This window comes from Seriola aureovittata, chromosome 6 (genome assembly GCF_021018895.1).
Source record: "Seriola aureovittata isolate HTS-2021-v1 ecotype China chromosome 6, ASM2101889v1, whole genome shotgun sequence".
NCBI classification, from domain to species: domain Eukaryota; kingdom Metazoa; phylum Chordata; class Actinopteri; order Carangiformes; family Carangidae; genus Seriola; species Seriola aureovittata.
Genome location: NC_079369.1, coordinates 6,898,388 through 6,909,842, shown reverse-complemented (window position 1 = coordinate 6,909,842; position 11,455 = coordinate 6,898,388). Strand labels below are relative to the sequence as shown.

Below are 11,455 nucleotides of genomic sequence, written 5' to 3'. Positions count from 1 at the left end.
AATCTCTCTTTTCAGAATGCTGGGAAGCTGCTCCTGGGTTTGTCTCTCAGTGTTAATATTTATGTAATGAGAGACTAAGAATCTCAGCTCTGCTCCAACTCTGCCAAAAAGAGGTAATGAGAGAGGGAATGAGGGGCAGAGTTGGCGATGGCCTTGAATTCGAAAGGCTGAAGGCTGAAGAGAAGATCAGTCGTCCACTCAGGGCGCTCATTTAGATCTGTTGGGAGCCGATCAGGGCAAAAAAAAAAAAAAAGTCAGTTAGAAATTTGAGCAAAGTATATGCAAATAGGAGAGTTTGTGCAAGGTTTTTATTCCTGTATGTTTTGGCCCGTGTAATATCAAACAAACCGTCTGCAGTTACCAGCTGGTCTTCACACCAAGAAACCCACAGCTCCAGGGCACTTGCATCATGCATCCAAGGAAATCTGGCCCTATTACGATGTCCAGCCTTGTTTGCGTCTACATGTTTGCTTTCTAATGAGCTGAACGCTCTGTGTTCGGGCTGGAAAATCCGAATGTTTCCCACCGGTGTTGAAAATAACACCTGTGATAGATGGACGCTGTCCTCATTTGGCAGTCGAGGGAAAAAGGTTGTGTATATCTCCTGGTTTCACGTAACATGTTGCATCTTTTTCCGTCTGCTTCTTTATTTCAGGGATGTACCTGTCTGACCTGACCTACATAGACTCAGCCTACCCCTCCACAGGCAGCATACTGGAGAACGAACAGAGATCAAACCTGATGAACAACATTCTCAGAATCATATCGGACCTGCAGAGATCCTGTACTTACGGTACAGATTAGATCCTCTCACACACACACATACACACACACACACACACACACACACATTGATGGAAAGACTAAAGAAGACTAGAGTTCTCACTCTACTCTGAGATCTGATTATGTCCATCATGTGAAAGAAAAAAGTCTTTGTGAGTCTGTATAAAGGCTGGGGAAAAAGCATTGTAGCCTTGATAATTCATTTCCTGTTGCCATGGAGACGCTATGAAAGAATCTTTGCTATTCATTAATACAGAAGTATGTTTTTATGACAACTGAACAAATTGGAAAAAAATTAAATATACTCAGATTTGACCAGGCAGTTTTACCTCCCATCTGTTTCCAGCATGATTGAAAATCATTTTTTTGACATTTTATATGTTTTTAATTTGTGAAAAAATAACAAATTCTTCATCACCATTCCTTCACATGCCATTATCTTTCATGTTTTTGTTTGGTTTCAATTGTCTTGTTGTTCTTTCTTATTCAGAGAGCTAAAGCTTAAGGACCCTCCCACATGTGGATAGTAGACGCTGAAGTAGTTTTTACCTGCAGTAGAAACCATGCGTCCCTGGTTTGAAAATGCTACGGCACACTGGAACAGACTGTGAAACATAAATAACATAAATAACAAATAACATATTGACATAAAGCAAATGCGATGCAGCTATACCTAGCAACACTCAGGCTGCTGCTCTGTAGCTGACCTGCAGAGTAAAGTTTCTGTAATGATTAATAAGGGTTCACGCTATTAGTAATTTTTCATCCTCAGTCCAGACGCACTTTATAGCCTAGATATGTCTGTGGTTTTAGTAATCATGATCACAGCATCGTATGCACACATATGTCAGTATTCATTCGAATGTGTGGGTCATTGCCTTCCCTCTTTCAGATATACCAGTGTTGCCTCATGTACAGAAGTATCTCAACTCAGTCAGGTATATCGAGGAGCTGCAGAAGTTTGTGGAGGATGACAATTACAAGTAAGAAAGAAAACAAACAAAACTTACTCAGTTTTGCTTCATAGTTTCTGATTTGGTCACAGGGGCAACCTGCCAGGAAGATCAAAATAAGGTTTCTATGCTGTTTCTAATGTTATTGCTTGCTGCCTCATCGCTGTTGAATTCAAGCTGATGGATTCATCAATATTGTTTATTTAGGTTGTCACAGAAGATTGAGCCAGGCACCAGCACACCACGAGCAAACGCCTCCAAAGAAGACCTTGTCGGTGAGTTTCTGTGCAGATCTCTAGTGGGTGTGAGCTGTAGAATAAACTCATGTATCATCTCTTTACCTAAATAACCCACCCCCCCCACTTTTACCTGCAGGCCAGGAAGCGTCAGCATCTCCTCTTTGTGGCCGTAAATGTGCGGTAGCAAATGAAGGACCAAAAGTCCCGGCCACACCGCCCTCCCCTAGAAACCTGCTGCCCTACGGACACAGGAAGTGCCACAGCCTGGGCTACAAGTCAGCATGAGTTCTTTGATAGATGATGATGATGAAGATGATGTACTACAAGATGCACAGAATTTACACACTGAATGTCCAAAACTGAAAATACTGACACCTCTTTTATTGTCTCTCTGTCCCTGCTGCCTGCTGTGCTCTGTGTCTCCACAGTTTTATCCACAAGATGAATACGGTAGAGTTTAAAAGTGCTACGTTCCCCAATGCCGGTTCTCGCCATCTGTTGGACGACAGTGTGATGGAGAGCCACAGTCCTACTAGGGGACAAGCAGAGAGCTCCACTTTGTCCAGCGGCATTTCACTCGGTTAGACTTAAGCATTTACACTTAGTAACATGATGCACAATTTGTTTTTTCACTGAGACGTTTTTTGTGCTGATTTTTATCTGTGTACAGGGAGCAGTGAGGGCTCGGAGCTCAGTGAAGAGGTGTCTTGGCCAGCTTTTGAGAGGTATGGGTAATGTGTCTTTGTCAATGATGTTCTTTCATCACATCCACTTCATGCAAAATCATAAAATACCCCCACCCCTGATGTGATTGTCAAATTCCCAAAGCTCTGGCTTCAAGATACAGCTATGCAAAATGAGGTGCCATCCAATCTCATACACAGGCGCCCTGAGCAGCCTTGCTTTTAGCCTCGCAGTCAAGGCTGTCATGCATCATCCCTCCACCGCTGCTCTCAGATGCTTCTGCCTCTCCATCAGCCTGAAATGTATTAAGTACTTAACATTAATTCCCCTAACCAGCAGTCCCGCTGTGCCAACAAGTGTCTGGAGCCACACTCACTAGTTCTCAAGTAAAAAGTGTCAGCTCAAGAATCTACTGGCCTGAACATCAACTTAATCTTCTTTCCAAAACACCAGTCTTTTAATTGAGTAGCACATCCATCAATAACTCTTCTAACCGAATGACCGCTCCTCATCCAGCCCTAACCCCATGCAGTTTGAAAGGGGAAAAACAGTCACAACGCAAAAAAAACACCCGCACAGCCTTAACAGTGTCCCGTGCCCCTATCCTATCCTGTCCTATCTTATCCTATTCTGAACAGGACTCGGTTCTATCACTCTTTGGGCCCAGTGACCCGAGTGGCCCGCATCCCCTACAGAGGAGTCCTGAGGCCCAGCAGGTACACACATCCCGACCGGAACCAACTGACCTGAATCAAACCCTCTCTTATCCTCACTTCACGCCCCTCAGTCCCTGCAAGGGGCCGCTGTGTGCTGGTGCTTAGCGTGTGTGTAGCGCTGGGTTTATCTTCTGGTGGGAAATAAGTGTGTGACTGTGTGTGTGTGTGAGTGAGTTTATCACAAATCAGAGGAAGGGCAAAGGATCTGTTTGGGTTTGTGATTCTTCATCTTCTGCTGTGTATCATCAGTCTCCAATCTACCTTTTGCTGTCTTGAATTTCTTGCATGTCTGCCTCACACACATAATCACACACTCACACACGTAGAGCTCTAAGTCAAGACTTCTTCTTGTGATGACTCTCCAAGATATTTCACAGTTTGGAGCTAAAAACAAGTTTCCACAGTCACACTGAGCTCCATGTGTTACTGGAAACAAACTGTTGCATCCTCATTCCTAAAGTAGAGAGGAACAGACTCTTCAGGCTTATTAGAGCCAATTCTCATGGACGTTGCATATTAGGCGTCGCTTGCGGTTAGGGATGGTCTCTATTCTCTCCCTTTCCACCGGGCTTCACTAAGCTCCTGCACTGGGCTTCCTGCTCTGATCCTCCAGACAGACACAATCTGCACACCACCTTTCCCGTCTCTGCTATGCTTTCTGCAGATAGCAGTGTTAAGATTTATATCTGTGAAATTCAACTCTGGCAAAACAAGACAGAAATAGATGTAGTTATAAAAAAGTTTCTTATTCATGAAGCAGAGGTTAAGGTAGCTTTGCAGATTGTATCTTCCTTTACTACTAGTTTATTTCTGATTTCATTTGGTATGTGTGCATGCATGAAAGCATGCATGTTTTCTCATGCGTATGTTTGTGTATATAGCTTGTAATGTTTGTCTTTGTCCTGTTGTAGCTCTGTGGAGTCGGAGGAGCTTGCAGTCCACTTGTATCCCGGAGCAGTCACAGTGCAGGGGGTGCTGAGACGAAAGACTGTGCTCAAGGAAGGCAAGAAACCAACTGTGAGAACCCACACACACACTCACACACACACTCACACATATACATACACAGCAGTACATGTGCATGTGTCCATATGCTGTTCATACACCTGTACGTGCATGTACCATACAGGAGCAGATGGGCCATAAATGCTGTCTGCAGAGCACAGATAGGACCACAGAGACTGCTTAACCTGCAGAACATCTCTGTTTCTGTCTCTTCCTTTTACTCGTTGCTTGCTTGCATTTCTTTCCACTGCTTTTGTTTTCCTTGTCCCGCATAAGCCATTTTTATATTTGCGCTGAGATTATCCTATTCTGTTTTGGCTGGAAACAAATCTGGAACCCTTTATGCAGCTAAAATAACTTAAATCTGTCATAGGTAGTGTGGATGATTTACGAGCATCTTTGATGATATAACAAGATATAAAAGTTTTTCCCAATGTGGCCCAGCAGTCAGGCGAAATCCCTCCACACCAGGAGGTCAACTTAAATGCCTTTTTCCTCCAGTCTTTTCCTCCATCTTGTAACTCTCTTTATTTTGCTTGTATTAGTCTTAAAAGCTTCCAGTGTTTATGAAACAGCTAACTTTGCACACTTATTCCCCAGTCACTCAACCAAGCATAGACTAAAAAAGAACTTTCAGTCCCTGAAGCCACAGTCTTCCTCCTGTCATTCACCTCACTTCAACTGCCTCTCTAAACGTGTCTCTAGTCACGAAAACATTTTACTTGCTTTTACTTACATTTTTCACAATTTATTCTTCAAAATTTCTTTTTGAGTCCCATTCTGTAGTTCTTCGTTGACTCACTCAAGCTCAAGTGGATATGGTTTCACCTTTGCTCCTCCAGGTGGCATCTTGGACCAAATACTGGGTCGCTCTTTGTGGAACCCAGCTCTACTACTACCCTGCCAAGTCCCTGAAGGCCACTGAGAGAAAACATGTGAGTCACACACACTACTCCGTCATCATTCTCTGTTTTAAGAATGTGAGGATGCATTCACACCTCGCATGTTTGCAGCAGATACATAGATTACTTTATTACGGTAGGTGAGGGCAGATAGCACAGATCAGCACTGAGGCATCTTAAAGTCTTACACCTCTCCCATGTGAACTGCAGTTGTTGATCGAAATGAATAAATGTACCAAATTACCCTGAAACACACTCAGTTTTATAAGGACACAACACATGATAGCCATTACTTAGTCATTCTTAAAAACTTTAATTATAGAAAGAATTCAGAAGAAAACATGTAATGATTCGTTATGTGTTTGTGCTTGATGTGCACTGGAAAAAAAGACAATAACAGCAAAAATGCAGGTGAGGAAAGTTTTAGGTGATTATAGATTCAAAAACAAGTGTTCACTGCATCAGACTGAATGTGTGTTTGTGTGTATGTATTTGGACTGCGTCAGTTTTACAGGAACATTTACTGAAATTGTACAGGAGCTCAGAGGAGAACGTGTGTGTGTGCACGTCTGCCTATTGTTGTGTGGACAAATTATGGTTTGAAACCATCGTTATGAGGACATTTTGGCCAGTCACAACTTTACAGGGCCGTTTGAGGGTTAGGACTTGGATTTGTGGCTAGGGTTAGGGTTTAATTTGTTTGATTGTTAAGGTTAGGGTGAGGGGCTAGAGAATGCATTATGTCAGTGAGTGTCCTCACAACTAACGTAAGACAAGTATGTGCGCGCGTGCGTGTGGGTGTGTTGGTGACTCGACTGGATCCAGTGCAGCAGGGGATAGACAGATGGTAGCACTCATTGAGTAATGAGACCAATGACATCACTGCAGTCCTGCGTGTCACTCATAGACTAATGAGAACCTTGTGGAGTACACATGCAGGCTCACAGGCAATATCCAAACACACACACATATACACACACACACACAAACACACAGGGCCTGTGTTAATATTTAGACACAACAGAGTTGTCATGAGAAATAAAAAAATTCTGTTTCAACTTGCCCTCTGTTCAGTTCAAGTCAACGTCCAGTAAGACTGTGTGTGTGGTGGGTCTAATGGCCATGATGGCTGACGATCCAGAGCATCCTGATGTCTTCTTGCTGACTGACTCAGAGCACGGTGAGAATAACACACACACACACACACACACACACACACACACACACACACACACAAAAGGACAAAACATTAGAAATGACTAATAAGAGCAAGAAATCATGCCTCTGAAAACGGATGCAGTAAAAAGGTGAAATAGGTCAGTGGAGTTTGGTTTGAGTGGTGACATCATCCACACACACATACACACAGATTTAGATTTTATCCACTTCACCCACAGCAAGTCTTACTCTCGATTTAAGTATGCCATTGCGTGTTAGTCACATTTGGCATCTGGCATGTTCATATCCGTTTATACACACACACACACACACACACATACACACACACACACACACACACACACACACACACACAGTCCAACTGACTTTATCCTGAACTTTTCCACTGCAACTTTGTTTTTATTTTACTGGGCGGGCCAAAGTCAAGTGAGGCTTTAGCCATCTTTCCAGTGTTGAGAAAGCAGGTGGAAACGAGAGACTTGGCAACTCACGCTGTTTGTCTCTGTTGCCTAGGTAACACCTACAAGTACCAAGCAGGGAACAGAATGAACGCTTTGCTCTGGTTCAAACACCTGAGTGCTGCCTGTCAGAGCAATAGGCAACAGGTATGAAGCGCGCACGCACACACACACACACACACACACACACACACACACACACACACACACACACACACACTGCTGAATATTTGCTGTTTTACAAATCTCACTCTTTTCCCAGGTGCCAGCCAATCTGATGTCGTTTGAGTGACCGATGATGGGGAGTGCGAATGAGCAAAGGAGAGAGGGATGAGGAAACAGACGAGGAGGATGAGGAGGAGTATTGACTCAGTAGTGGGAGCTTTCACTGCCATGAGCCCTGCCCGCCAATTCTCCGATTCTAGCCCCGGCCTCACTGCAGCCTCACCTGCCACCACTGCCTTAACCAGAGTACCCTGTGTGCGTGTGCTTGTATATGTGTGAGTGAGTGTGTGGGTGTGGATGGAAGTGACTGTTTTGGATGTATTTACTACTGAACAAGGACCTGGACCACTGCTCTTGTCTCCCATTTGCTCTCAGTGTCTTTTGTTTTTACTGCAAGTGTTCAGCACTTCAGTGGAGCCATTCGACTTCTCCTCTCCTCTCTCACAAACAGACTGTCCTCGGATGGACAGAAATAATCCTCCCCTTTGGTTTTCTTAAGGGGGTTTAGGTATTTTTACCCATGTCCCCACTATGCTCGAATGGAAGATTCTCGCCTTTTATTCGGCTGGACACAAAGTCACAACACTCACACTCACATTGGACTAACCCGTTGGACTTTGGAGGGTTTGGAAAAACACTTTTTTTACTTATTCGGTTCACACTTTCAATTGTTACTCTTTTCATTCACTTGAGTTGTCATGGAGTCACAGGATTAGTTACATAAACCACGCACTCACACTCTCTCTCTCTCTCTCTCTCTCTCTACACACATACACACACACACACAGGCCTATTTGATTGCATCGTTGTAAACCTAAGGGCTCTGATTCGTAATCAATTCCAGCAGAAACAATTCCCACACTTCCTGAATGTTTCTAATTTTTATTACAGAGCTTAGTCCCCCCCCTCTCTTTTTTTGTCATATACTCGCTAAGTGTTCTGTATGTGTGTGTGTGTGTCTGTATAACTGCATTGGGTGAGGAGGGGGAGGGGATGGGAGGGACAATGTTTGCTCAAATTACAGGAATCTTGTCTGTGTTCCACAAGAGTACAATAATCCCAGAATCTAAGCTAAGACATGTTCACAGTTGGGTAGACAACTCCTTTTACAAGCCTGCTTTTCTTTGTTCTCCAGTGTTGTCTGCTCTCTGTCGTCACCGCCGTCAGCTCAGAGAGGTGACGCTTGGTTCACCAGACTTATACACACTAAACACTACAGACTTGAAACTGTGAAAGAGTCCAAGAGAGAGCAGCAAGAACTAAAAATACAAGATTTTATCTCCTCTTCTTCTTGTTGCTTAACATGGTTAGATCCTCTGGTCTGGAGCAGACATTCAAAGCTACCTGGAGCCATACAGAGTCTATTTTAAGTCTTGTTTGTTGATATTGTTTCGTGTTATTAGTTTCTTTTCATTTTTTTGGGAGGGATGGTGCAGTTCACAGTATTACCATTTAGTAGATGATTGCACGTCAGTGTAGGCTTTTTTTGTCTGTTACATATGAATGTTACATTTTTGTTTTTGTGGTTTTTGCCCTTTTTGGAGCAGTTATTTTGAATATTTTATGTACATGTGAATTTTAATTTTTTTCTTTCTATTTTTTTCTTTTTCTTTTTTTTTTTTTTTTTGCCCCTTATTGTATTAACCAGAACCCAGCTGACCTTTAGGCCCCAACCATGTTGCGTCTGATTCAGAAATAGCATAAGCATCTTGGTTATAATTAGTGCCAAGTAATGTTATTGTCACTGTTTTCTTCAGTTTGATGAAATGATAAGAAGGGCAGAGTTGCAGTGGAATTAGTTGTAGTTACTGGCTGTGAGGAAAACTTGGGGTTTACAGTTTCCACTATGCATCACAGATGTTTGACGGTGCCACAAATCAATTATAACTGTTCGAACATGATCAGGATGACAATGATGAGGTGCTTTTTGCCCCAAAAACACTCAACAAATTCTAAATCATTTTTAAAACAGCTGTTTACATTGTATGTTTACACAATCTTTTGTCACAACATCACAATCTCCTCACTGCTCCACATGTACAGTATCTACTTTAGGAAAAAATATTGCGTAGAAACAACGGTCCTCGTATCAGTGAGGTATATTAAGCTCAGAGTTGCAGGCTGAACATATCTGTACCCTCAGCGCTGGATCCCCTTTAATGTGTCTAATCGGATGTAAAACTGTCCTGAACACAATATATAAGTCATCAGTTCAACTTTTAAGGTCAGACAAACTATTACAAAGAGACAATGAGAGACAATGTCTTTTTAGTCCCCATCAGAAGATGTTCAGCCCTTTGTATATTAACTAAAAGAGATGGTAGTAGACGAACCTGTGGAAGAATGAATGAGGAAGCCAAAGACAGGCTTACATATGTAATGTGGCAAGTTACTCTAAGTACGTGTGTGCATTTGTGTGCCTGTGCATACTACTCTATTTTTTTAAAAACATAATTGAAGCCAGATAGGCAAATCCCTTTGGGCTGTCGTCACTGCTGAGCAGTGGGGGTAAGCAGCTATCTAATCATCTGTGTGACTGACTCTGCCAGCTCATGCTAGAACTCCGCTCCAACTTGTGTCGTACAGGAAGTGTGAAGAAAGGAGCAGAGAGGAAGTGGAAACTGTACTCATCTGTGTCTGCTGAGGCTGGCGCTGTAGAGGGGAGCAGAGAGGGTTTGAAGTGACAAAATCCCAGAGCTGAAGCACCTTGGAGGCTGATCGTTACTGTTGATTTAATACCACTGGTGGGCCAGGAACAAGAGGGCTGTGAATGAAATAGGTGAAATGGGTGAGGCAGAGTTTTAGGGTTGAGAGACTGTTTAGATGCTGTTGATCTTTCCGACTGATTGACATATTCAGACAAGCTTCACCGGGGGTCATTTGCAAAATGTTGATGAATTGGTACAGCCAAGCAGGAATTTATGCTTTCTCAGAAACTCTGAAAAAAAAAAAAACTGTGGGCCAAGAGTGGCTGAGATGTAAACAAACCCAAAGTAGACAGACAACAACCCCGTCATATTTACTTTCTTTCTGTTTGCTTCATCTTATGTTGATTGAGAACAACGAAAGAAAAAAGAAATGACGAGATGTAAACGATGTGGATTCCTGAGTTAAAAGTTTTATACTTTAAAAGACCAGAAAGGGAAATTTGAATTCGTTGGGTTGGGGGGTGGGTTATTTGAAATAATTTGGGTTGAACATTTTCCCTCAAGAAATTCTCAGATCATGTCAAGCGCTTTGTGTGAGGTTTTCCTTACTGTAACCTGAGTTTACATGAATTACCTTTTTATAATCATTTCTGTACAGTGTATGGTCAGAGTAATGGAAATGTGTTTCATTTTGGTTTTAGTTGACTCATTTCCTGGATTTCAAGGCCAATCACTGCAAAACACAAAGATCCCACGATCATCTATTTTGGGATGAGTGGAAAATTCAAATGTCAGCCACTCATTCAAGATAATTTTTGGTTATTATGAAGAAACTTGATGCCAAGCTTGAAAATTCTCTTTGCTGTGGTTCAGAGTTCATGTTGTTTCCTTTAAGTTGACCATACTGTCTACAAATGCACAATTTGCCCTGTATTAACTGTTTTGATTGAATCTGCTGTCAGAATTCATTCTTTTAACAGTCATGAAAAATGTTCAAAAGTTGAGATGAAGGGTTCAACCAGAGGGAGGTGTTTGAGTGTGAGTATATGATGTGTTTATTCTTTGGTGGAGAAATGAAACCAATGTGAATCTGTGGCTCCTGCGTACGGGCCAGGCATCATTCTCTGTTTACCAAGGACATCGACAACAACCTTCGTTCAACCCAGCAAGGGTGACGAGGGTGATGTATAAGTGATCTTTGACCGTCACCCTTCACCTGCCTCTGTGCTTGTCTGTCTGCCCATGATGTGACTGTGGCAAGCGCTGTGACCTCACTGCTGAGTGATGTGCTGCCTGGTGTGAAGACTGAGAACCAATAAACACTCTGCCCTTTTTTACTCCACACATCAGTTTCATGCTCATTGTTCTGGTGAGGATTGTGTGACTGTTTATCTGGGCTCTGGGGGTAGGGGGATTGAAATGAGCGCCTGGCTGTTTGCTAGTGACTGTATTGAATCATGATTGTACAACATGACTCAATACTATTTGATAATCAGTTGCAGCTTGTTCAGGCTGCTATGTGAATTGTTGCAGACAAGAAGTGATAACTGAGGGCACTGAATGAATCTCTCTTTCAGAGTCAAAGTGTGAGTGTCTCTCCAGGTTGATTTGTGACAATTCCCAAAATATTAACCAAAATCAGCCATCAAAATATCAAGGAACA

The 11,455-nt window shown here is 42.6% G+C and overlaps 1 protein-coding gene across 2 annotated transcripts in view; it reads left to right on the top strand.

The window, feature by feature from the left end:
- The window catches only part of ralgps2 (Ral GEF with PH domain and SH3 binding motif 2), a 69,445-nt gene extending 58,309 nt beyond the window's left edge, over positions 1-11,136 (top strand). Inside the window, exons 10-21 of one of the 2 annotated variants that reach the window (XM_056378095.1) lie at positions 656-793; positions 1,676-1,766; positions 1,944-2,011; positions 2,112-2,250; positions 2,404-2,555; positions 2,646-2,700; positions 3,298-3,375; positions 4,287-4,392; positions 5,223-5,315; positions 6,357-6,462; positions 6,975-7,066; positions 7,182-11,136. In XM_056378095.1, the coding sequence (XP_056234070.1) occupies positions 656-793; positions 1,676-1,766; positions 1,944-2,011; positions 2,112-2,250; positions 2,404-2,555; positions 2,646-2,700; positions 3,298-3,375; positions 4,287-4,392; positions 5,223-5,315; positions 6,357-6,462; positions 6,975-7,066; positions 7,182-7,211 (1,148 nt within the window). In that variant the 3' untranslated portion in view covers positions 7,212-11,136. The remainder of the gene's footprint in view (positions 1-655; positions 794-1,675; positions 1,767-1,943; positions 2,012-2,111; positions 2,251-2,403; positions 2,556-2,645; positions 2,701-3,297; positions 3,376-4,286; positions 4,393-5,222; positions 5,316-6,356; positions 6,463-6,974; positions 7,067-7,181) is intronic. The other variant, XM_056378096.1, reaches the window with a different exon arrangement.
- Positions 11,137-11,455: the final 319 nt, after the last annotated feature.